At 45.2% G+C, this 26,679-nt stretch overlaps 1 protein-coding gene and 2 long non-coding RNA genes across 7 annotated transcripts; 2 read left to right on the top strand and 1 right to left on the bottom strand.

The window, feature by feature from the left end:
- Positions 1–211: 211 nt before the first annotated feature.
- On the top strand, positions 212–5,591 carry LOC107312701. 2 transcript variants are annotated; one of them, XR_001554570.2, is made up of 2 exons: positions 212–301; positions 1,785–5,591. It is a non-coding gene; the product is annotated as an uncharacterized LOC107312701 (long non-coding RNA). The 2 variants fall into 2 exon arrangements; XR_004306881.1 differs by having other exon boundaries at positions 283–394.
- Positions 5,578–19,901, bottom strand: HPRT1 (hypoxanthine phosphoribosyltransferase 1). 2 transcript variants are annotated; one of them, XM_015860351.2, is made up of 9 exons: positions 19,776–19,900; positions 18,508–18,614; positions 16,956–17,139; positions 12,573–12,638; positions 11,659–11,676; positions 10,030–10,112; positions 7,828–7,874; positions 6,893–6,969; positions 5,578–6,286 (listed from the first exon to the last, which is right to left on the bottom strand). In XM_015860351.2, exons 1-9 carry the CDS (start codon positions 19,800–19,802, stop codon positions 6,239–6,241), a joined length of 657 nt encoding a protein of 218 aa, XP_015715837.1. In that variant the 5' UTR covers positions 19,803–19,900; the 3' UTR covers positions 5,578–6,238. The 2 variants fall into 2 exon arrangements, with proteins under 2 accessions (XP_015715837.1, XP_015715838.1); XM_015860352.2 differs by lacking the exon at positions 11,659–11,676 and having other exon boundaries at positions 6,017–6,286; positions 19,776–19,901.
- Positions 19,018–25,353, top strand: LOC107312702. Of its 3 annotated transcripts, none has more exons than XR_004306882.1 (3): positions 19,018–19,595; positions 21,019–21,139; positions 21,968–25,353. It is a non-coding gene; the product is annotated as an uncharacterized LOC107312702 (long non-coding RNA). The 3 variants fall into 3 exon arrangements; XR_004306883.1 differs by lacking the exon at positions 19,018–19,595 and adding an exon at positions 19,998–20,418; XR_004306884.1 differs by lacking the exon at positions 19,018–19,595 and adding an exon at positions 20,512–20,813.
- Positions 25,354–26,679: the final 1,326 nt, after the last annotated feature.

Below are 26,679 nucleotides of genomic sequence, written 5' to 3'. Positions count from 1 at the left end.
CGAGCATCGGTGCCGGTGGGTGCGGGCAGCTCCGGGCGGTGGGATCAGAGCACGGCCCCGTTTGGACGGGACCTATAAAGGAGCACGGAGCCGTGTTGTCAGCGATACTTTCTATCCCCCCCATCAAGGTCCAACCGCGGGGCACGATCCCGGCGCCCCCCCCCCAGCGGGGCACACCCTCAACCCCGCCCCCCCCCCGTTCCCTGCCGCCCCCTCCCGCTCCCAGCAGCCCTTGCAGACGCCTACAATGAAATTGGCGAAGTTTTTTCGGTTTCGGCGCCATTTTCGAGTGGACTCGGAGGTGAGGACGGAGGGCGGGCGGGGCGCCGGGGACGAGGAGCTGCAGGGGGCCGCCCCCGCGCCGCCAAACGCGCCCCCCTCCCCTCCCGGCGTGGTACGGGCAGGCCTATAGGATTTGGGGGGGGGCGCTGCCCGGGGTCCGAACGGCGTTATCGGAGTGGGGGTGGGAGCGGGGAATGGGGGGGGAGAGAACAACGGTCAAACCGCCCCCTCCCCCCCTCCAACGCTTTGCGGAGGGGCTGGGGGGAAAGAAGTTAAAAGCTGGAAAGTTTAATGAGCACAAAGGGCTGCGGGGTGGGGGGGGCAGGTGTGAGCAGGGCGGGGGGTGCGGGGCCCTTTAAGAGCCCGTTGTGCACGTGGGGGGGGGGCGCGCTCCGGAGCTCCTCGCTCCTCTCCGTTTTCTTTCTCTGATAGCAGAGACTCGGAGCTGATCGCGAATAACGGCAAAGTGCCGCCGCTTCGGAGCTCGGGTTCTTTTTAAAGCTGTTGTTTTATCCGTGCAGGAAACGGGAACATCCTGCGGGGGTGGAAGGGGGGGGTTGGTGGGGTGCTGCTGTGCGCTGCACCGCCGCGGGGTTCTCCTTCGTGCAGCGCTGTCGGGTCCGTCGGTGGGACCGTATCGCGATGGCCGGGGTGATGTGAGCGAACGATGAGCGAATGATGAGCGCCCCGTCTGGGCGGACGCCGCAGGAGGCGCAGCGGATGGCGGAGCGGGAGCACGGGATGGGATGGGATGGGAGGGGGCAGCGTGGCCCCACCCGGAGGTTCCCCCCCCCTCCATCACCGTATCCCCCCGGCTCCGTGTCTGCTGCTGCCTCGTTGAGGCTTTGTGCGAAGTGCCCCCTTTTCTTTTTTCCCCTTGTTTGTGCCTTTGGGACGCGGGCAGCGCGGCCGGGAGAGCTGTGAGAACTCCGGGTTTGGTCGCTGTGGTGTTTTCACCTTTCCCTGGGCTTAATCCATGTAGGAGATGCTTAACGCTGACTTATTTCAGAGCTCACCCCGTGCTGCAGTGTGCAGGTAGAGGAGGGCGAGTGTGTGCATCTGCCCCTCTGTGGGATCCTCCTTTCCTTCCCTGCTTTCAGTTTTTTTTCCCCTTTGTTTTCTCTTTTTCCCTTTTCTTTCCCCCCTATTTTATTCATTTCTGTTTGGTGTTGGTAAAGCCCCTTTATATCTCAGGGTGACTCTATCTTAGAGAGTTAGGGCTCTGCTTTACCCCACAGCCTGAGTTGCTGTACATTCATTCATTCATGCCTGTTGCGCTCCTCTGGTTACAGGGGGATTCACACCACAAGTTCTGCATGGAGTAACTCCCCCAATTCCAGTCCTGCAATGCAAATTCTGGGGGTTGACTCTCCATATTTAAGGCTGTCGGTGCAGCAAATCGTGTCTTGGTGGAGCTCCGTGTTTTCCCTTAATCATGTGCCCACCCAACTCATTGTCACTTTAGTCCCAAACCCTTCTCAGCTCTCTGTGTTGTTTTCCAGCTCCTGCGTGGTCGGAGGCACCGACAGGAGGAGCTGCTCCCCACGGCCAGGTGAGGGCAGGTAAGTGCTGGGAGCCCACAGCCCTGCAGCCTTTATATCCCCATGGCACGGCGCAGTGTACGGCAGCTCAGTGCTGTGCCTCGCAGTGCTCAGAGCTGTCCTCCATCACCAGCACACAGCACCCTCACAGCTATGTATTTCCCCACCTATCCCAGGTTTCCAGCTGCTCTCTGTGAGCTGCTCGGTTGGAAGCTTTGCAATGGCATCCTGCCCCTTGTCCAGCTTCAACCAGGACTCTGTATTACTTTTCTTAATACATTTATATAAGCGGATGCTACAACTGAGCTGGTTTGCTATTGCTTTTTTAACATATTTTGCTCTGTTTTCTCAAGCTGCTCGAAGAGCTGGAAGCAGTGACCCTCCCCAGGTGCAGCCCTAAGCAGTGCCATTGCAGAGCTGGGGCTGAAGCACTGCATGGCTGCTCTGCTGCACCCCAGGCAGGTTTCCCTTTGGCTCTTTGCAGCACAGCAGTTGCACAGGGGTTATGGGACAGGCCTGGCTACTGCCGTCGTTCCGTGCTGCTTTGTGGGAAAATGAATTGAAGGAAGTTGTCACATAACTTGGGGGGGGGGGAGTCAAAGAGGAAACACACGAGTCTGGGCTGTGTGCACAGGTCTGGGCGCTCTGTGCTGCAGCCTCTGCCCTGCGCAGTGAGTGATGGAGGGTCAGAGCACCTTTATTTTCTGCTTGCAGATGGTTTGTCCATTCCCAAACTATGTGAGCATCGTGTCAGCTCTAGGGGACAAAAACAAAGCTTCTCATTTCTTTCTTTCCCTTCCTCTTTCTCCCTCCTTCTCCTTTCACCCCCCCTTCAGCAGTTTAAGGACACACAAGCAGCTCTGCCCTGCCAAGCTGTGCATTCAGCTGCTGGCATTGTGATTCCTGGCCAACAGCTGATGCACTGCAGCCCCAAAGGGAAGAAGGAAAGACAGCAGATCATTTCCCTCACAAGCTCTGGGTGCAGCTGTGCTCTATGCCCCAGCACTTTGGGTTTGGGGTGGGGGAATGGGGTATTCCTGTCTGCTCCGTGTAACTGCTTGTTCTTTGTAGTTGCAGGCTGATAGCACCTGGAAGGGGAAAAAACCCAACCAAACCAACATAAAAGTGCTGAGGTGGTAATGCATGTACGTTCATGTCTTCGTGTAAGAGTGTTCGTCAGTGCCTTTATGTTATGATGTAATAATAATAATAACAATAATAATAACCAAAATACCATTTGGAATGCCAACATTCAGTGGGCTTTGAGGAGATGTAGCAGCACATCATGGTTTGTAGGGACAAGGAGATACAGACCATTCTGGGCTGCCTCATTACCTCAAGGATAAGACAAGAAAGTGAGCTTCTGGTTACCATAGGGGTGGAGGCTGACCTGTCCCCACACCCCTTAGCTCAGGTGCACGGGGATGTGCAGGCACACCTGTCTGTGGGGTGGCTGTGCAGGAAGGGCTCTGCTCCTCCTGTGCTCTTTGAGCCCATCCCAGCACCTCCAGAGCATTACTGCTCCACCTTTAGCCTTTTCCCATCCCCCTCTGATTTTGGGGGGTGGCTGGAGGCTGTGGGGAGATGCACGGGGCTGGAGAGCTGTCAGCAGTGCTCTAGCAGCACGTAAATACTGGAGTGGGGGATCGCCTGTTGCTCTCCAGTATTGCATTGCTGCTTTAGTGAGGCTGGAAATCAGTCCCTGGCACCTGGGGGGTTCTGTGCTGCAGGGGGTGGAGGGGAAACCTGTCTCCAGCACCAATAAATCACAGTGAGTAACGAGGGCCTGGTGTTGTTAATGGGGGCAGGATTCTGGCATGGGGAGACCGAGCCCTTCCCCAGCATCCTGGGTGGGAAATGAAGTTATGGGGAGGTGGGGGGAGCTGTTAGTAGGCTAAGAGGAAAGTGCTCTGCCCTCAGCATCTCCCACTCTGAACTGCACAGTTCTGGTGGCAACAATGGACACCTGGGGACAGCTGGGAGCTGGGGGCTGCGTTGTACTACTGGGACATCAGGGGGTATCCATCCTCTGCAGCAGCAATGAGTCCACGTGTCCTGCAGGTGATGGTGCATCACTGGCAGCCCCAGTCCCATGCTGTGCTGGGGGTGCTGGTGGCTGACTGTCCCATAGCAGTGGTTTTTTTCAACCATTTCCTGCAATTACTGAATCCCTGCCTGCGGCTGTAGGGCAGGAGCATGGGGGGAATGTCCCCCTGCTATTTCATGGCTCAGCAGCAGCCCCAGCAGCACAGAAGGTGAGCACTTTGCTGTATTCCTGTACTTAATTTTGTATCATCATCATTTTACGTGTGGAGGTGGAGTGTCTGAAGTCAGACTTGGGTTGCAGACCACAAAGGCACATGGAGGTGGTGGCCTGCAGCATGCACAGGGAGGGGGACAGCTACATGTAGGGGTGCTCTGAGCTATGACTGCCCTCAGCAGCACTCGTGCCATTCCCTGCACAACAGCAGCTCCTGCTGCTACCAGTGAGTAATTCAGGGCTATTCCAAAACACAGTGATGCAGGAACTATTCAGACATTAGAGAGAACAGCGCTTTCTGTACCGAGACCTTCAATCCATCCACACCCAATGAGAACTCAAATGGATGTCTTCAATTCTAAAGTGGGTTTGTAGTTTTCTGTGTTGCTTTTGTGCTCCCTCTCCTCAGCCAAGCACCACCTGCTGGAAGGAAGTCCTGAGCACAGCACAGTTCTCCATGCACACACGTTCAGAAATGGAATTGGTCTGTATAGTGCAATCAGAAAAGCTCTCTGGAACATTAACAGTAACACGAACAAAAGTGAATTACAGTTGTGAGCAGTGCTACTCTCCTTACTGAGAATTCTGATTTGCAACTAGATCTCCAGCGCACTGTGATCATTACAAATTACACGGTGCAAGTTACTCACTTTTTAGGGCTGCCATTAAGTGCCACAGTTGCAACTGCACACACTGAAGGCAGACAATGATACAAGAAGGTGCTTGGAATGTATAAAATACTACCCAAAAAACCAGCAAACACCTTGCAGGACAGACTGGCTGATGTTTCCTTATGTACCAAGCAGTGCCAGCACCAAATCCCAGCACGCAGAGAGCCCATGTGCAGGAGAGGAGCACACCAAGTGCATAAGCAAAGGATGGAGCAGCACAGCGGAAGGAAAGGTGTGCGCTGCCATGGTTAGCATTACAACACAAACAAGACAGGAATAAAACCAAACAATTACTTACAAATTGGCTGGGCTTTTCTCTCCCCGCAGTTATGTGTTTAATGAAGGAATATTTGTCGCTCTTCACTCTTGCCAAAACAGAAGGGACAGCACTCTGAGTGTTCTCTCTGAAATCCAGTTTGGTTATAGCATATGCCAGTCTTCCTAAAGCTTTCCTCAGGCCTTCATTATCTCCCATAGACAACACTGTATTGACAGAAAGCTCTACAGAGGTAACAGACGTGGAGCCTGCCTTCACTGCCAGAAGCACTGATGAAATATGTGCTGAGAAGAGAACCTTGAGAGCACTTCAATATACACAGTGAGTGGCATAGATGTGTGGGGCGTATTTTAAAGAGACAGCCTTTATTTTAAAGTACTTTGCTTTGTAGTTCTTATAAAGTAAACATTACAATACTTCTTTTTTTCCCCCCACAAATATATTAAAACTGTTTAAATTTCAAAGGCAATTCCACTGTCCGATGGATATTTTTAAAGGAAAAAATAATAATAATAATCTGAAAGAAACAGGCAGCTCAACTAAAGCTAAACTTCAAACATTCCATTTTGTCATTCCATCTCGAATAAAGGAAAAAATAAAAAGACATCATTTTTCACCCAGACTCCTTTTTTTTTTTACAGCAATAAGGCAACTCCAGGAGGTGGCAGTGGGCTCCCTGGAGATTACAGATACTGTAACTGGCTGCTTCTCATGTTTCATACCACCCAAAGGTGCAACTATCCTTTAATCACAATCACATTTGTGAATTAAAATATAAAACTTAAATTACAGTTTCTTTAAAAATATTACTAATAGACTTCCCTATCATAAAATGTTTTACATTTACAGTACTCGAACTATTTCAGTTCTGGGTTGATGAGGTTTAAGCAATTTACCACTGCAAGAGTTAAGACTCCGGAGCTCACAAACAGCACAACCCAACCAGGGGCAGCAATAGTCGGTAGAGTCATAGTGCAAATCAAAATAAGGAGTGCAGAATTGCACCAGTTGTTTACATTTCTATAATATAAATGAACAAGACGAGATTCTTATATTGTACATGCAATAAGTTACAATAAGCATATGACGATGGGGCTGGGGTGTTCTACAATTTCAGCTGGTGTACCAGAGTTGAAGCCTGTGAGAGATAGGATTCGGTAAACAAAACATTTCAAAGCTTTGTAGGCATAGCACTTCAGCTGTGCTTTCATGCTTTGTATTTCTGCTTCCCCGTCTCACTGATCACACAGATATGCTGAAACAAAACATTGAAAGCTCGGTTAGAAACGTAAGGTAAGAAACTCATGTTCAGGCACAGAGTCAATACTGCGCTTCTGAAAGAAAGAAAAGCACGCTGCACAAGTGTCAGCCCTGAGGAGTGTCCTGATTCTGTTTGTGCAGAAAAACTTCAGCCTTTTTTGGGCTACAAACCTCAGCGTTGCCTTCCTTCTCTTTCCTCTCCCACTCAGTGTCCATTATAAGGACATATGAGACCCAGGTGAAGACTTTGTGTCTTAGCATAAAAAGGCTTTTGAGGTCTCTCTCCTTTAATTTTTATGTAACTAAGCAAATTTAATGTAGATATCTGGTATGATAAGAAACTTCACATGAACTGCCGCACTATTTCAAAGGCCAACAGGAGGTACATCACCTCCGTTCCACGTGAAGCAAAACAACCATTAGATCTATCAGAGCTCCATAACACTGCTGCACTGCTCTAAGGTTTGCCCTCATCACTGATGGATTGACCTTGCACACAAGCTGCGATTTACACAGAGGAGGGAGAGTAACGTAAGGAGACTTCCCTTCCTTCCTCCTCCCTGGTTTTAAATGGACAAAACACACGGGAAAAATTACTTACGTTCAAATCTCTGAAGTATTCATTGTAATCGAGGGCGTATCCCACAACAAATTTGTCTGGCACTTCAAATCCAACAACTAAAAAAGAACATAAGTCACCAGTACATTAGAAAGGAACTTCCTTGAGTTCACCAGACCTGTTTACACAGACTAGTAGTTTTATCAACGCATAAGCTGCTTAACATTTTATTTCTTCCACTCGAGTATCCTCAGCTTAATACTCACGTTATTTTGAACTTCTGACATTCTTTGTTCATTAAATTCAACTAAATCAAAATTACATAGGTTTATATATTGATTTCTAATGCATAACAGGCACAGCTCTAGCAAGATAGCCCTTGGATGGTTGGGCAGCATCAGTCCAACTGCAGAGGCTTGTAAGACAACCTAAGGAACAAGGTGTTGAGATGCTTCCATCAGTACTGTACAGCCTTGGAAAGAAGAAGGAAGAGGATGTGATTCTGCGGCTGAATTCACTCCACTTCCATTGTGAAAGTGCACAGTCCACGTTATCCCCATTCCAAAGGCTAAGTTCTTGTTAAAACACGTCCCACACTGTGGAGCCCAATAAAGTTGCTGGAGATGTCCAAATGGCACTGGGTGGTACATTTCGGCACCTGAAACACTCCCCAAAGTGCCTAAGATGAATCCAGCAGGTTTTGCTGACCATAAGTCTTGACTATTTGTAAGCATGGAGAATTTCCACGTGAAAAGGGATTCACATGGACCAAAATATCTAAGTCTTCATTTCGTACAGTAAACTAATTGCAAATACTTAAATTCGAGTTGGGTGGGTTTTGTTTTGTTTTCCCATTTAAAATCAATCAAAAACCATTCATGAAAACTATACAGAACACCCATGTACTCTGGCTAAAGAGTACACAGCATATCAGCGTGGTTTTAGAAATGAACAGTGGTTGTCAGAGAGTTACTTACAGTCTGGCCGATATCCCACACTTCGAGGAGTTCTTTTGACCAACAAACTGTCAAATAAAATCAAAGTAAAATTGAAACGTGGCAAAGCACCATGTAGGACTACATGAAATCATGCTGAAGTTAGGCTGGCTTTCACTTCAGTGAGCCTCAACGTGTGTAACAAACCACAACCATAAACATTTTAAACATGTTTCATTTGCAGGTGCACAATGATCACAGTGATAAACTCAAAACCTTGTAGGATCACAAAATGTTTACAGCCTAAAGGATAACTACAAAGTCTGCAAGAAAGAGGCCAGGAGATCTTGATCTGTATGGATTTTTGTTGCCAAATGTGACTCAGTGAGGCTTTCTGTGTGCTTAGAAATTGAGCACTTGAGCTCACAGGTGAAGAGTTGGGATCCAGCCAAACCAGCTGGATTATCAGCATTACGAAGCAAAATCAGTTGGTTTAATACAACCTCAATTGCACAACATGTCCTCAAATGCTTTTCTCTGGTAATACTAATTACCCCCATAAAGAAAAGGTTAATAGGTTTTGATGATCAGCTGATACAAACCAGCTCCACTTTCCCAGAATTAAATGTCAAGAGGTGTAAGACACAAGGAAATACAGAGCTGGGGGTACTGCAGCAGATAGGAACACCTTGCTCGTTCAGTTTGACTCGCTCTCTATTCAGTTGAGCACATCTACCTTTTAGAAGACAACTCCACCATCCTGACATTTGTTTGTATCAAAGAGTGAGAGAGACTCTGGGAGGTGATGGCTGAAAGTAGAGACAGAGCAGCATAACTCTGCACTTGCAAAGCTCCTCCCCACCTGGATCACCTCTGAAGGTGAGACTTCATTTGTTATGCCTATGGTTTCAATTTTAGACATTCTGTTTCTGAAACTTCTACCTGAGGCTTAATTTTTGGGTATTGTGTAGGCCTTGATCAAACAACCCCCAATTAGTGTTAGTATTAATTCACATTTCCCTGCTACAATCAATTAATTGTCAGAGAGAAAGAAAACAAAAAAAGTGAACCAACTAAGAATGTGACACTTGAGACTACCCAGTGTGATTGTGCTCGGCATTTGGCAGAGCCAGTCTACTACAACAGGTTTAAACAACACAAAACTGGACCTGGCTCACACTGTTTCATACTCATGATGTATACCAACTGCAGTGGTAAGGTACTGTGCAGCAACAATTGCTTCAAATTTGGTACATTTAATCAGGCCAGGAAGAAAAAGCTCACCTTCAGCAGGTCACCCTTGGATAATCAGCATGAAGAGCTATTCTAGTACATCTAACAACCGCTTCGATATTGTTATGGCAACACAACTGATTAGATATTACACACAGCTCTGGTTTATCTCTAATCCCCAGCACTCATTATGATTTTATTGCAAAATACACAACTGTAGCATAGGAGTATAAAAGATGTGATTTAAAAGATGCAGGAGGAATGCTGATATTGGTTGTCATTATTATCCACAACATTCCTTATTAAATTTAAATCATTTAATTAGAAAATGTTTCAAAACTAATTGATTAAAGACACGACTAAGTAGAAAAGCCTGGAAGAGCATATGGTTGGGTGACTCTCAAAGAGTGACCTCTAAAGCTCAGCTACACTATGCACCCTACACAAATAGTGCTGTTAGCATGCAAACTAATTTAATTTTACAATTAAAGGCGCCACACCAAAAAAAGGTCTCCATTGCACAGACACACCACTGAAATATACTGAAAGTGCCAATAGAAATATGCTCAGATAGACACTGACATATCGAGATAACTGCTGTTATTTATTTCAATCCTAATCTCCATTAGAAGTCCGTATTTGTGAACTCTATTTGTGTGGAAAATGTTTCTGCCATCATTTAAGATCAAAAATTTTAGTTCTTCCATTCTAAACCCAAGTTAGACATCAGTGAAACCCCCCTCCTACTCCCAGATATCACTGAGCAATACATGTAGCAGACATGCACAAGCTATCCCTTCCTGAAACAGAAAGGTTTTAAGCGATAGGATTGGAGAGAATGGTGTTTCTGCCTTGTCACAACAAGCAAAGTGTAATTTACACACTGAACTCCAAGTGCATCACACTCAACTCCTGAAGAAGTGTTCCTTCCTGTTTGTCTTTGATAGGAATTACACCGTGTGTCACTCAGAAGGTGAAATACAGCACAAATAACCACAATTAAAAGCTCACCTGGCCACTTTCACCATCTTTGGATTGTACTGCTTAAGGAGAGACAGCAACGTTTTCATTGTTTTCCCAGTATCAATTATATCCTGAAAAAATAAAAATGCAGCGTGAGAGAGAATACGAAACCTGCCAAAGCAGCACTTCAAGTTTTTAATGCAGAAACTGCTCACGAAAACATGCTGTAATAATACTGTTCACCATCCGGTATGAGGGATATGGAACACCATATTGTGCTCAAGCCACTGAGCTCAGGAAAGAGATCACAATAGTTAACAATGGTTCTTAATTCTTATAGATAACTACTACTTCAAAAGCATGAACTGTGACCTTCCTGGCGCCTCTGGCAGATTTTATGGCTCGTGTTCCTTGCAGCTATCAGACAAACAATGTTTAATTCTCACACTATAAGCTGAGCATCCATCTTGCAGCTGAGCTTGGAGACACTTGTATACAACAGAAAGAATAGGAACATAAGAAGGGAAAACTGTCACAACTCATTAACGTAATTAAAGAAAAAAAAAAAAAGGAATGCAATTTACATCATGGATTTAAGAAATAAAGGAAAATAAAGAAGCTGTACTGGTAATATCTGGGTGCAGTTCGACAGTCAAAATAAAAGTTGTAGTGATTTTGTACTGTTTGATTATCTGTTTGTTTGGAGGCAAATCTCCATTTCTTGGGTTTTTTTTTGCACATGAAAGGGATCCCAGTGCTCTGTGCAGAAGATTACTGTTTAACTGCAACAATGGAGGTTGGTCAAAGGGCTTATATTTGACAATGTATAAGATGTCACAAGAGGTGATGCACTGACCAGATGAGAAACTAACCCACTTAGCTGCTTGGGACTTTAAAGGCACAAATTCATCTGAAATGAAGCAGATACACAATTAAATGCATCTGCCTATCTGAAACAAAATACACTTCAAAGGAGACCATTGGCACACAGATGACTGCTGTATACATACTAGTCTGGTTTTAAAACTGAACATGTTTCCTGTGGAATTATATGACAGAAGGAAAGAGCTTTCTGCTCGGTTGCTGAACTGATTGCCACTGCTGTTCCTGTGCTTACCAACAAAGCCATTCCTGTTACTTGGAGCCTAAAGACATTGTTACACTGCGCATTCATTTCTCCTGTCTAGTGCTTCTGCTTCCTCATCCTCAGATTGGCCATCTTATTCAAGAGCATCCTCTGAACATAAGCAATGCTGTCCAACAACAAAGAGGTACGAAGGCCAGAACTAAGCAACAGTGGCTACCAGGAAATCATAGTCAGCTATAGCATTGCCAGTATCATCTAAAGAACAGCAACAAGACAGAGATAAGAGAATTAGCAACAGCAAAATGCTGATTAGGAATCAGCATTCTTCATGTCTCTGTTCTTCAAACAAATATATACAGGGATGCTGGCCTTGTCTTTGTTTTTCACTATTTTCAGACACTCCTACCAGGAACTTCTTTCTGCCCTTCAGTTTAATTCCCTGTCTTGCCAAAACACTAACATGCTTAATTTCACTTTGCTCAAGTCACTTTTTAATAAGAATTTGTAAAAGCAATAATAAATCACAACGAGTAAGAACTGACAGAACACTGAAGTTCACAGAAAACTCTGAAGTGAAACACAATACTTACTTCTACAATTAAAACATTCTGTTGGAAAGAAAAAAAGATAAGAATCCATTAGTGTTTAAAGAATACACAATTTCTAATATATCCTATAACTTATTAATTTCATTTTCAGTGTAGTTAAATATTTGTATCATGATTTACGCCTTGTAACAGTGGATCCTATTTAGCTCACATTTCTGATGCTACAGTGACAATCAGCTGTGAAGGAGATTTGCCTCAGCATCTCATGCAGAGCACAAAGTGATCTTTAAATACTCATAATGCAAAGAGTGCCATGCTATAAAGCCAAGCAGTTCTGTCACACCTATGGCCTTCATACTGAAACACGTCACAAATCTTTAAAGACTGTTTATGTGTAATCAAAAGGGGAAAGCAATGAACAGGAGGCAGCGGAGTTTTGCCCTCAGATACCCAGCTCAATGACCTCTGTACAGCCACTGGAGAAAAGCAGACTCCCAATTTACATTCTTTGCATTTCCTTCTCTGTTATCTGTAACAGGACGTTCAGCTCCTAACCCAGCAAGTTATGTGCTGAGGCAGGGTGAGCTCCCTTCACTACCACAGTGAAACATCAGCACATTAAATAATACCACATTCTTTTAGAAGTAGCTTGAAGACAACAACCCAGACAACACTGCTCTTCTCAGAGAAATAAATACCCTGAATATGGCTCATAATGAAGACACTGAATATATATACACATACTTTAAAGTTAAAACTAAACCAATGGCTCTGGTGGGTCTTATGCATGTCACTACATTACAGCGGTGAATACTTAAAATGAAACAGACCTGTTTTCTGTTAAAAAAAAAAAGAAAAAACCTCAATAATCTCTACACATTAAGAAAGCACTCAGCTGTCTGGGTTGTTTGGAGTTGTTTCCTTTTTGGTTTCTGTAAACACACAGAGAGCCGTACCTTTCCAGTCAAGGTTGAGAGGTCATCCCCACCAATGACTTTTATATCTCCAGTTGATTGATCGTTCTAATAAGAGAGAGAAGGGTGAGCATTAGCATTGCCAGAATTGAAGTCATCTTTCTTCCAACAAACACTGAAACTGCAAAGTTCATAATGAACCAATATTAATGCTACCAGTAGCATCTATTCACTTAGAAATTACAAGTAATCAAGTGCAAAGACTATTTCAGATTAAAGACCATTTGACAATTGCATAAATACAGGCACCATTTCTCATCTGTGACCATTATATGCGTGTATGAAAAGATATGACTCCCCATACATTCACTAGATGCATGGAAAGAAAAAAAGAACAATTTCCAAGCTGAGTAATTTACATTTTGGATGCTTTTACAGTTTGGATGCTTTGGAATGCCTTACGCTCTGCATTAAAATAAGCAATCAAAATGATAAAAACAGCCAGCGAACAAGGCACGGATTAAGAATAAGAAAAATAAGCTACAAAACAGACAGAGAAGCATGACTTTGCCTATTTTATAGCAATAATGATGTAGGAATTGTTTTAGAAATTCAACTGCAACGCAGGTTCCCAGTGCAATCACTACAACAGTGCTCTGCCCAGCAGAACTGGGCTTTGACACAATCCTCAAGGAGCTGTTACATAGAGAAAGTGAAATACAATGATGAGGAGCACCTCAGACCTCTGACATTTATTAAAGCTGACTTCAAACCTCGGCAGTGTCTCACAGCTCCCATCAGATGCAATATCCTCATTGCTGAGTTACTTACCCATGATGCCACTATCCCACAGTTTAACCATTTGAACTGAAAGTTAATATCTCTTGTCAAACTCTTTTTTCATTGTTCCTTACCACGTATCCTCCCTTTAGAAAGAAAGCCTTTCTTCTGCTGCTGCCCTGTCTCAAAACCTAAGCTTGCTGCATGATCAGTTTCTTCCCTAAAACCAGAAATAGCAATAGGATGGAGAGGGGACCACAAGGAAAGAGGTAGCCACACACAACCTCCTGCTTCCACAGACAGACAAGGACAAGTGTTCACCTGTATGAATTGCTGAGGGAACCTAAAAGTGTTATCACAAAGAAAAAAAAAAAAAGGGGAGCCAAATGATTTAGGCAGACGCAGACACTGGGTATGCATTATGCGGGATTACAGTAAGGAGAAAATGCATTGAAATCCTTTGGGCAGTGATGTCAGTGCTCTTGGATAACGAAGTGCTGACAGCTTGAGGGATGTAAAAGCAGATGGTTAAACCTGGAGATACTTCCTGCGTACCATTCCTATGGCACAATACTGAAAATCCCCGCTCACAAGCCAACTATTAGAAAAAGCATCTTTACAGTTTTAGCCGTATGTTTTAAAGATAACAGCTGTTAGAGTTATACCGCTCCATGTGATGAAAATATTCAGCTGTTCCAGCTCTTCCATCGCAGCAGAAGGGAACCAAACTGAACGACATAAATAGCACTGTGTTGAAATAGTCCAAAAACAGGATGCCCAAAGTGTCCCAGCGGATACACAGAGTGCAGCTGGGTGTCTGAGACACTGCATAGACAAACCAGAAGAACACGACTCAGCAAAGCACTGCATTCATTATGCTGAGGGGCAGCTCCTGCCTTCATCCCATCTTACAGTTATCTTAACTGACAGCTTCTTTCAGCTCTTCCTTGTTTATGCTGCAGGATTCTTTCTTATCTATTCCTCCACTAACACAGTGTTGATCATCGTTCCATGGAAGCATCATTCCTTATGAAAGAAAGATGCAGAAAGATGCTGTGACAGGCACAGATGACAGCCCAGCACCCAGCATACACATTAAGATGAGTTTCCTGGTCATCCCTCTGGCTTCAAAGCAACACACTACAATCAAAGGAGAACACCACAGAACATTGTAAACCTCTGGATTATGCATATTCAAGTTTAAGATCAGCAGAGAACAAGCTGACTAACAGCAACTTTCCTTCTCCTCCCCACCAGGAGCCATACAAATTGCTACTCTTAAACACAAAACACAAATCATCGGTGACATATTTACCTTTATTTCTACACAGGCACTGAGCTCCAGAGCAATTAAAGGATAAAAAAAGGTTAACGAATTTCCAATGCTGTTTCTAACCAGCTTTCCACTGGAACTAACTTTGTTTAATAATTAAGCAATGTTTTAATTATCTTCAGGCCTATTATTTCTGATTTCAGTACTGGTTAAGACTTTAATGCTCTGTGGCTTAGCACAGAAGAGATTTGCTGGTTAGATCCGTTTTTGTTGCCTCTTCATTGTCATTACTGGAAAACAAAAAACAATATTACACTGCAAGATCCTAACTCCTGACCAGTGTCTCAAAGATCACCTCTTACAAAAGCACTGACGTTCCTTACACTATTTGCTATGAGGCCTGGGTAGCACAAGACCTTTCAGAGCACTGCCTCCATCAGCCCTACAAGATTCTACCTCACCACTGTCGTGCTCCACCAAAAAGCCCCACGTCCCCAGTGATGTGCAGCACACCTGCTGACTTGTGGCTGCCCTTCCTGGCTGCACATCAGTGACTTCTGCCCACCTCCAAGTGCAGGAGTCTGGTGAAATGCCATGCTTCTATAACACAAGCAAAATAAGCTGCTTGTCAGGAATACAGAGATCCGGTTCTGATCACAGACACTGTCTCCCCACTTCTTAGCAGCTTGCCAGATCATTACAATCCATTCGTAAGCACTTTGAAAGCAGGAGTCAGAAGCAATGGTTAATCACAGCATGATTATCTCCATATTCTTTGAGAATTATTTCTGGGTGCAGTCACACCATGAACTTTGCTTATGAAACAAATAACCCTTAAGCTTGCAAGTATTAAATGATGGGTTTCAAATAACAATAGCACATCAATAGCATCAATTTCAGAACCACGATACAAGTTGGGCCGCTTTGAGCAATGGTGGTATTTTTAACATCTTTTACCCTTCCTGGCAAGGCAGGCAGCATGACCAAGCAATTGCACCCAAAGGCAAGCACAGGAGTGCTCCACTTCCAGCTGCCTGCTATGGTTTGTGATGGTTTCCTCATCCCTAAGAATGCCGAGTCCTCCATTTAGTAAAGCATGAATAGAAACTACGGAGCCAATCTTGTACTGCAGGATTATTAATAATGGAAAACCTGATCAATCAGCGACACACACGGTCCTGTTAGGACAGTCTCACCTAGTTTACCAAGCTATGCAACCTAAAGAATGCAAGTCTGGATACTAATAAGTGTAAGGTAGGCAGAGGGTGCCAGAATCTTCTGCAGGGAGCAGAGAAGCAGCACCAGGCAGCTGCTGGCCCACACAGTGAGCTTCCCAGCTATGGGGGGATGGTTTAATGAGATGCACTATGAAGCTGAGATTCTAATTCAGTAACCTCTGTTTTTTCTACTAAAGCAAGCACTGCTCTATGACTGTGACAACAGCTCACGCTGCTGACTTGAATATGAAGGTGCTGAGCCACAGAAGTGACAGCATAACTTCAGAAACAACTTATTTTTGACAGCACAAAGTGAATTTGAAAAAGTGTAACTATTTCCACACTACAGGTGGATGACCTCAAACATACCCACAAACACTATCAAGAAAACACAAGACTCAGCTGCTGAGTCTGCAAACAGACAGTACATACATCCGCTTCTTCCTCTGATCTGCACAACAAAATCTCATACTTCCTCTATCAAAAGAATACCCATTACCTCATGCTCCATTTACCTATGGAGTTAAATAGAACCATTGAATTGCTCAGGCTGGAAAAGGCCTCATGAAGCCAACGCAACCTGCACACGTTACTAAAGGTAGCACCATACTCTGTGGCCACTAAACATAAATCTACATGTAGGAATCCAGCATTTCCTTAAGGCCAAACGCAATTAATTTGTTCACCGTTCAGTTGAGCCAAACAAAAGATGACGGAGGGAACTCGGTTACAGCCATGCTTGTAGTTTTCCAATCTTTCAATCCAGTGAATGATGTCTGAGCCACAACAACTGCTCTGGAATTATTCTTTTGTCACAGTATTTGCAGGACAATCCTCCATATTATTTACAGCATTAGAGATGAGGAAGAGAAGAGAGGGAATCCTTGAATGTATAAAGGACACAGAAAAGGTCTCTTAGCTCTGAGTGAGGACTTTGCTGCACTAAGGATGTAAAGACTAAAAGAAAATAGATTATATAAGATAAACAAAGAACAAGTTAACTTGAAACTATTTTTTTCCCCTCTTAATTTTTTGTGTGACATGAGCACATCTAGGCAAAGTTTTCACAATATTTAGTGATAAAACTAAACCATCTGCGTTGTTAACTAGAAGTTAGTTTATATAAGAATGGCAGAGCACTGCAGATATACTTACACAGTAACTCTTCAACCTAATGAAGTCCACAGTCATGGGGATTGATTTGTCACTGTTTCTGTTCAGTGCTTTGATGTAGTCCAACAAATCAGCAAAAAATTTATAGCCGCCCTTGAGCACACAGAGGGCTACAATGTGGTGTCCTCCCATGCCCTTCATGATTTCACGTGCCAGTCTCTCTGTCCTATACAAAAAAACACAAGGGTTAGCTGTCACAACACATTTAATTTGCTTACCGTCGCAGTATTTTGTCTTGCAAACAACAGCAGCAAACGCACGGAGACTCAGAAATGGATTTTGCTTAGAAATATTTGCCTACCACTTCAGCCACTTTTACACACTACTGGCCAACCCCAGTTTTGCTTTTCAAGGTTAATCAAACAGTAACGCTGCCAAACTCCTCTGTTTTCATACTTCACACTCAGCCAAAGCAAATCTTAACACTCTGAAACTGTTTCACTAGCAGATAAGCCACATAAAGGTGCTCTCCTCTTTCAAACAGCTGTTCACCTTCCATGCAAAGAGCAAAATAAATCAATACAGACAGCAGCCTTCATGGACCAAGGAGAGAAAAAACTATCCCACTGTAAGGGATAGCTTTATGTTTTGCCAAGCTGAAAATTCATCCTGACTGCAAAACACAACAACAAGGCAGGGCAAGAGAACGCTGCACTGCTTTCCTGCAATCGTTGTTTCTAAATCTGTACTGCAGTTTATCTTAGAAAGCGTGGTAAGCACTTACAGAGCAGCAGCAGGTTACTCAGGGGATGCCTACCACTATATATTACACATCCGTTACTCAGCGACGTGCACTTGGTCCAATCTTTGCAATGGAAGGCCGTGTATAGGAAAAGTTATTACAGCATTTACTATTTTAATAAAACATTTTTAGGAGCGTTTAATTGAACACCACTGTGCACAATCACACAGTATTCCTATTCATAAGACCTCTTAGAGAGATACTCAGAACCGCTCTGAATTTGCTGCTTGTTCTGATAACAGGAACTAGGCAAGCATCACAGAGGGAAACAGAACAACGCCCTGCAGGCTTATGGACCCATTCCTGACCATGAGATAAAACCTGTAGAACACACAGCAACCACAGGTGACAAGGCTGGACCTCCCAGCAAGCAGGGGAAGCTGGATATTGCTTATCTACCACACTAACACAGCGAAGTCTATGATGCTGTGATTAAGAACTTATGGCTGTTAACATCCTAGGGAAGTTCAAGAGACTCTAATTGTTGCAGATTGAACTGGCACAACAGGTAATGTGCTCTCATTAGGTTTTATGAAGGTAAAACATCAAAGGAACTCCGCAAAGACGTCGCAGGTTACTATATACCACCTCATTTCTTCTGAGTATTATGACCAATTTCCAAACAATAGCAACTGCAGAAGCATAAACTCTTAGAAGCCAAACAAGAAACAGTTAATTAACACATGTACTACTTAGTCTCTAATTAAATGTAACCTATTTAGACAGTCACCGGGCAGCGAGCTATCAGTGGCAGTGCTGTGGAATCAGTGCAGTGTCTGAAGGCAAACAAACCTGTCCATGATGAGCCCGTGAGGAATATAGACTTTCTCCAGATCATCTGCATAATGTTTCGGGATGCAGAACAAGTCCAGGTCGTAACCTTGTTCATCATCGCCAATCTGAAATGGAAATCAGGTGAGATTTCTACCAAGACTTATAGAAAGGCAGCAGTGAGAAAGTGCAGATCTCTTCCTTTATCCAACACTATCCAACACGTTACACTCATTGGGATCACCTGTTTTTTGTTCCCCTACAGAAGCATTAGTCACGGTGAGCACAGCACAAAGCAGCAGCTTGTAGGAGTTGCCTGAAACACTGCAGGAGCTGCTGCTCAGCACAACGTGGGGAGTTATTGCAAGCCCTAACAACTTCTCCAGCACTGGAGAGCAGGAAAATAGAAGTACTACATCCTGACTGATCTTATTTCATTGAAATAAAACAACCAAGCAGCTTTTTGACACCTTTGGTTTTAGCGGTGCAATGCAAAACCTGCACTGGCAACTAAGCAGGGAGGCCTCAGAACGTGGGCATCCTCCAGATCCACATCACAGCGGAGCTCACAGCTGCTGTCGGTGGACAATGATTGTGGGAACGGGGTAAAACAGGGGCTGGGAATCACAGCGCTTTGAGAGCCTGAACCAGAAACCAAAGCTCTGCCTCAGAGCTGTGCTCCACGTGGGCACGATCCCTGCACGACACAGCCTGCAAGGCAAGCACGTGTCTATTAATTAGGACAAGGGATTATCACATGTATATGATCATACACCCGCTGCTGCGGTTGGGGCCGTATCAGCAGCGCAGCACACAGCACGACTTTCCCCCAACTTTAAGCCAGCTGCAACTGGACAGCGACGGCGTGTTTAGTAATCGCTTCGCAGCCGAGGCTCTCAGAGGCCGCTGATGTTTCCTTGGGCAGGGCCGGGCACCGCGGTACCTCAGCGTGAGAGGAAAAGCAACAGGGCTGGGAAGCGGCGCCGTTACTACGAAAGGAAGTTATTTCAGGGCGATTTCTGAAGACCCCTCCGCAAGACGTGGCTGCGAGCGGCCGCGGACACGCGGGGCCCGGCCCGTTCCCGCGGCTGCAGGCCGAGCTGCTCAAGGTGACTCGGCGCCGCCCGCCCCGCGCGTGGAGCCCAGGCCCGGCGAGACCCCCCCGCCCCGCAGCCCCCGCGGTGTCTCCCCGCGCTGCCGCCCGGCCCGCAGCTCCCGCTCCGCACGCCGGGCCCGGAGCCGCGTTGGCGGAGGCAGCGCCGCTTTCCCCGCGTGGGGCCCGCACTCACCACGATGCAGGGGCTGTGGGTCGCCATGGAGCGGCGCGGCCCGCCGTGCAGGCTGCTGAGCGGCACCGACGAGCGGACAGAGGCGCTGCGGCCCCGGCGCCGCCCCCGCGCTCCCCGCCCTCAACATGGCGGCGCTGTGCTCTGTGCCGCCCGCCCCGCCTCAGCGCTGCCGCTGGTCGGCAGGGCGTTAGCGATAAGCTCTCCCGCTTCACAGCTTCCTATGGGCGCTCTCAGGGCTCGTGTCCCCGGTAATGGGCTGCCTCTATTGCAGGGATTTGTCCTCTGTAGGAGGGCAGGCCGAGCGCTGCCATGGTGCGGGTCGCTCCTATCTGTGGGAACGGCCACCGGTGCAGAGTAACGATAGTCCTGTGTGACCGTGCTTGTGCTTTTTCTCCTACTGAGAAATGCACCCCCGTCACCTCCCTGCGCTCAGAGGTTTCCTGTTAAACACATCCCTTCGTCTCCGTGTGCTGATGGGGCTGAGCTGCTTCCAGATGTACATCGAGATGTAAATCAAGCAGTTCTAGCGTTACAGCTGGCCTTCCAGAAACCAGTTTGAGTGTTCTTTTGTACAAAACACCCCCATTAAGCAAATCTCAGCACTGGGCATCACCCCGAGCAAGTGCAGCAGTGTTGCATACAGGTATTCAGCTACAGGTTGGGTGGGTGAGCTCTGCTGTGGGAGGAAGAAGCCTTTATCAAGTTGCCTAGAGCAGCAGCATGAAATATGGCCGGCAGCTAAGTGATATCAGATACGTGTCATAGCTGCCCTATTTCCAGACAGCTGGGAAAAACAGCAGCTGGCCTGATGAGTTCACGGAGATCCTGGCATTACTGGGCACTATCTGTCCAAAGACATTGAAACCACAGGAGCGTTTCCGGGTCTGCTTTGATTTTAGTTATCTAAGATATTAATGTCAGCTATTATAAGGAACATCCAACAGCATCTTTCTGATTGCATGCAAAAGCTGTTGGCACGAGTTCTGTGCCATTTCTCCCGAGCGGACAAAGAGCATCAGCCCTTTTTTGCCCTTCTGGGTGAGCACGTTCTTTGTTCTTCCTGCCAACCAGCACATTTCTAGATTCAAAGCATTCCTGACCCTGCTGGCACCCCATTATGGAGGGAAGCAGAGATTTACAAAAGCACAAATATTTGCTGATATTACAGGAAGTTGGTTAGCTGAGATCAGCAACAGATTTAGTAGATGACCAGGGTTTTTCTTGTGTGTGTTTGTTCATACAGGAGCTGTCAATGTTTCCAGGGCAGGGTGAAGAGAAGGGATTTGGAAGTATCTGGAAGCTGCGTGTTTTCTGCCTAGATGATGTGAAAGGCTGAAGAGCCAATGCTGTGATTGCACTGGAAGGTGAGATAATTTAACAAATAATGTTTGGTCTCAATTCCCAATTTCATAATTATTTTATCCTGTGTTGCCAGCCAGGAATATCTTAGTGCTCAGGCCTGGCAAATCACAGCCTGTGTGACTGGCAGCTGTGTGTAATTTCATTAACTCATTTATTAAAGCCTGGCTTGGTGAAATCACATTCTCCCCCATGCGGCTGGATACCCAAAGAAAATAACAGAGTATTCATTTTTGGGAAACACTTGCACTTGAAATATGTACTTAAAGTCTGATCTTCAGATTGCTGCCCATTCATCAGTCTTCTCTTCCCCCCCGTTTTGTTCTCCTAGCTTTGCCATTGCTGCTGGGTGACTCAGAAGGAATCAGTGTAATTTATCTGTGTCTTTGCAGAAGAAAAGCCTCCTAAAAAAGCAAAGAGCAGAATGAGTTTTTCAACAGATTAACAGCTGCGGGACTCCCTTTTGACCCAAAATTTGTCTGTGCAGACAGAACGAACAAACATGAAGAATTCAAGGCACGCTAAACTGATCCTGAGATAAACACTGGCATTTTTAATCAAGTAGAAAATCAGAAAGGAATATCTCATTAATGTTACATAGCATTCACGAGAATGGGAATTTAGCCTGCAGAGAAATCTCTCTACTTTGACCACTGATTTCAACAGCACAGTGTTCTTTTTCCAGCCTAATGTTTCAAGTGGGAGAGGAAGCCAGATGTACCAAAACAACATTAAAAAGAGAGACATACCCTGTCTAGAAAAAGTATTTATTTTGTTGCAAAATACCATCTTAAATAATGATATTCCTGTTCTCGTCTTGTTGACTTTTGCAGGAATTAGTCATCACAGTGAATCTGAGAGGCTTCATGGATTTTGGAAAGCAATGTGTATCTGCCTACTTGTTTCAAGACTGGATTGCTCTACCAAGATTTATCTCCCTGCTCAGCTAACGTACTTAACCAAAGTGGAAACAAGCAAAACCTCTGACCTCTGGAGCTGTAGGTAACTTCCTTTTTCATGTAGTTCTTAGGCACTGGAAGCTTCATAGCAAAAATGCTTTCATGCTCGTTGCGAGAGTTTTTGGAGAATTACAGAGATTTTGCTCTTTATTCAATAGTGCAGGGGATGGTCACTGACACAAGTACTACAGCACACTCACTAAATGTCAGCCATCCTCAGAAACACTGCATGCAGTCAACATCATACTCTAAGCTGACATGCATGGCATTCACCAGCCTTCATTTGCAAGCACACCCAATGCATTAAGAATTATCCTGGTGGTTCTGGTTCAGCACAGAAGCACACAGCCAGAAATGGGACAGTGTCTGTCACAACACAGTGAAGAAGCTGCTGTAGGCACTGCACACACCTACAGACATGTGGAAATCCTGCCCAAAGGGATTGACTGAGTGCTGGTGTGCTGCCAAGCTCCAGCTAGCCCAGGGGCCTGCAGAAACTTAAACAAGGATTATCTTAGGGCAGAAACCAAGCAAGAGCAGATTCCTCTGGCAAGGCAGCATAGCATTTGCTGAGGAGTTGGCATGGGCTTATTGCTGCCTGACCTGAAGCATGACCCTGTCCCAGTGGCCCATGCCCTTAGGGGCACCCGAGGCTTTGAGCAGCCCAAGTCCTTACCTCCATGACAGAGCCCATGGGGCACCCAGCACACTCCCAGCAGCACAGGTCTGAGCTTTCTCCTCAGCCCGCTCTCCAGAAATCTTGCTCTCAGGGCATGGGATACCTATGGGGTGTGGCAAGGATGGGGAGGAAAGCACACCTTAAATCTAGAGCCCTGCCCAAAAGTCACTGTTTTTCTTAGAACCTGTCCTGACACAAAGGTTCAAGTTTCAGCAATGTAACTACCAGGAAGATATTTTTCTTTAGGTTTGAAGCGGCTCTTTTCAAGCTCATATTGACTCACAAAGCAATATGACCAGAAAAACTGCTGACTTTCCAAGCAGCAACAGGTAGAAAAACAGGGATTTGTTTTAACAAACAGCAGCACTGTGCTGGCTGCTCATCAGCCTTTGGGCTATGACAATTTGCTTCAAGCACGCAGCATCCCTGTTGCCACCTGAGGAGTTCTACACTAGTATGAGTCACCCAAACCTCTGCACATAAGGATACCACACAGCCCAGGCTGACTTTCCCTCAGCCCATCTCCTTTTGCTGTACACATCATGCTGATGCAGCCACCTGAGTTCCCCAGTCCCTGCAAAAGCAAAGCAAGATGAAGGCCTGTTATAAAAACCAGATTATTCCCTTCACTATGCAGACAGCATTGCTGAGAGGTACTTTTTCTCCATGCTGGTAACAGGGGATGTTACCTTCAGTGCTTTTATCAAGAGTCTTTTCCAGAAGCCGGGAGAACCAGAAGCTTCTGTGTCTACGATGCACTGGGAGCTTGTTTGTATTGTAGCCTTGGTGTTAGTCAGAGGAGGAGGCTGGGTGACACCAAAGAGGCAGTTGGTGCTGGCAGGAGGTCTTGCTGTCAGGAATGGGGAAGGGGAGGAGACGTGGGATTCCTCATGTTGTTCAGTTACTTTCTAAGGAATGAACAGGTTCATCTCTCTTGGTACAGTGCAGGATCTACTTGCAGCCCCCACAAAACATTTCTAAGTGGCTGCAGAGGACTAGCTGTGTTGTTAGACACTCCCTGAGTAAGAGGGGAGAAGAAATAAGGAAGACCAGCAGGAGTCAAGGCATCAATCCAATCAGATAACCTGCTGACAGAAGGCTGTATCGCTGAGGCTTGCAAATCAGCTGGCCCTGTCTCAATACTGACTAGGCATCAGGTGGCAGAGCTCACATGCAAAGACTACTGCCTCCCATGCAGGTTGTGGTAGTCACTCAAGTACATCAGCAATCACAGCTGAGCAGACTGTAAGAGAAGTAGAGATGTGAAATGCATGCCAGGCCAGGAGTGACTGCCCACCATGACTCCCCACACCTTCGCAAGTCCTCTTGAGTCAGGGCGTCAGACAATTCTGTGGAATTCAGCCTTAAGAGCTCAGTTTATACTTAAAATGGGAAATAAGTGAATTTTTGGATCCCAAGATGAACAAGCAGCTGCAAGCAGCTACCAACCTGAACCTGCTAGGGAAAGAACTAAACCTGAAGTATTTTCAAGCTTATCTGAAAGGAAGCTTGATATTTGAACTGAAACTTCAGTCTTCACAGTCAAAACATACAGAAGGTCATGATGTAGTTTATTTCTGGGCAAAACACTGGCACTAATAAATCTCTGGAAAATACGGTGAAACCAAAAACTCATAGGCTTCAAGACCTGAATGAATCATTTCTGTTATTCAGTCCAACTGCTTACAGAGTCCTGTGTAGAAGGAGTTTATTCTTTTTAAGCTAATCTAATTTAAGGAACTGACTTTCAATTTTCACGTTGTCAGGTCAGGATTTAGGGTGTTTAGTTAGCAGCAATTTGGAGAGCTTAAGAGCTGTTTGCAATGTAGCTACTGCAATGTGTGCTTTATAGGAAAGCACTTCTTCCGTGTGTCTGCCGAGTATTTCAGTATTACATTAAAGGTCTCCTTCCCTGCTTTGAACTCTGGAGAATTCAGGGATTGCCAGCACCAGGCTTAACCATGGCTTAAGTCAAAAAACAACCACAGTTTAAGTTAAAAAAAAAATAATAAAAAATGAACGACTTCTTTTCTGTTTTGTTTTGGAGAGGTATCTAGGCTTGAAACTGTGAAGCAGTTGCATGGCTACATGCCACGAGGAAGTTCTCAGCATAGTTGTTCACACAGCACTGACCTATTTTTAGTATATGGTCAGGGAGTATGATTCTTCCTCCTCCTGCCCTCAGACTCTGTAATGCCCTCCACTGCTAGGCAGGATTCCATAGGACTTTTCTGAACAGGAGTAAGGATTTTCTTTGGCTGCTAATGTGAAAACACACACATATATTCAGAATACAAAAAACAGGGCAGTACCAACCCAGTTTGGCCCCTTCTCAGTTTGAATATTGTTTGACAATGAACAGAAATAAGCAGAGAACTCATTTTAAATGAAAAGAGCATCTCTGGCAAAAGTTCAGATAAAGGTTTAAGATTGCTGCCACCATAATCGTGTAATAATTGGATAAAAGCAATCAGTAACTCCAATTGCAGTCTCACTGCAGTGCACTCGTGCACACAATGAAGGGTTATTGATGAGTTGTATGCAGTAATCCCACACGTTTATATAAAGCACTGTTTTCATGCAGCAGAAATATATTTTGAAGGTTTTCAATCAGGAATTTGGGAGTGCTGGAGTACTCCTTGAAATCAGAAGTAAAAGAGGGGTGAATGTCTTATGCTGGGTCGTATTGGAAAGCTCATAATAACCAGGCAGACACAGGCCACTCCACAAGAGCACGTCAGTTTCCCCATAGACGTTATTATTACCACAAGCACTGTTTTAAATGAAGGGAGATGGAAATGGAAACGTGTGGCTCTGAGCTTTGAGGTCAAGCTCAGGACCTTTGCCAGTGCAGTGCTTAACTCCAGGACAGGGGTTCTGACTTCCTTGCAGAAGGCCTCTGTGTGAAAATGTAAGAGGGCAGTATTAAAAATAGAAGCTGGGAGGCGCTTCCTTTGGCATTATCCTCAGCACCTCTAACCTACAATCACACCAGCTCCAAAAGATGCCCACTAACTTTTCCTATAATATTTTAAATTCTATATATTCACAACCCCCCAAGGAAACATATTCCAAGGCTTAACTCTTCCAGCTGTCAAGGCCAGTTACCCATTCTGATGTCTAAGCTAAATGCTTCCTTCAGCAGTGTCATCTGTTTTTCTTGTCCTACCTGCCAACTGTTCACTTCCTTCATCTTTGCAACCGATTCTTATGGATTTGAAAACACGTCTCTACCATCACCTTGAAACAAGCCTGATCTTCCATCCTGTCACCCCTCTCATTGCTGAGTTATCTCCAGTTCCTCCACAAGCGCAGAGAATCCTACCCAACACACTCTTGACTGTACATGTTGTTTTCCAAAGAGGTTTCCAAAGCCTTACTTTTAAATCGGCCTCAGCTAGACCGCATCCCATTCCTTCTTATGGAAAGTAACTAAAATAAAGCTGTACCTACTGCTTTTCCTTTCTTCAAAGTTTGTTATGTCGATGTGGAAGAGCTACATTAGTCTGAATCATTTTGATGTTTCTTCTAGAGGCCTACAGGCAGTTTCTCTGTTCCATTAATTTTCCAGTTTAAATTATTGGCTCGGAGTTCTGAACAGAAGGGTGGAAGCAGAGACACAACCTGATCCTTGAGACTTTACTGTATTCCCCCTTTGTCTTTAAGGCTTGAAAATAATTTACCATGTGGGATACGTGATCCAGGTATAAAGATAAATACTCTTACTTTGCCTATGCTGCAAATCTCTTACATATCATATATTAAGTAGAGCTCATTTAAGTGGGGACAGAGGATGAGTACTCACCACTCTGCCCTAACACCACACTGTACAAGGACAATGAAAATCTTTTGCTCCTGTGTGGATTCCTTTGCCATTATACCAAGATTGCAGTGAGCAGCTTCTCAC

The sequence above is a fragment of the Coturnix japonica genome, chromosome 4 (assembly GCF_001577835.2).
Source record: "Coturnix japonica isolate 7356 chromosome 4, Coturnix japonica 2.1, whole genome shotgun sequence".
Classification (NCBI taxonomy): domain Eukaryota; kingdom Metazoa; phylum Chordata; class Aves; order Galliformes; family Phasianidae; genus Coturnix; species Coturnix japonica.
Note: the sequence above shows the minus strand (reverse complement) of the source record. Positions and strands in the feature narration are given on the sequence as shown.

Coding starts and splice junctions, on each gene's coding strand:
- HPRT1 (XM_015860351.2), bottom strand. CDS start 19,802: ATGGCGACCCACAGCCCCTGCATCGTG. Junction 12,639..16,955: donor TTAGGTTGAAGAGTTACTGT/GTAAGTATATCT, acceptor CTCTCTTATTAG/AACGATCAATCAACTGGAGA. Junction 6,287..6,892: donor AATACTTCAGAGATTTGAAC/GTAAGTAATTTT, acceptor GTTTTGTTTCAG/CATATCTGTGTGATCAGTGA.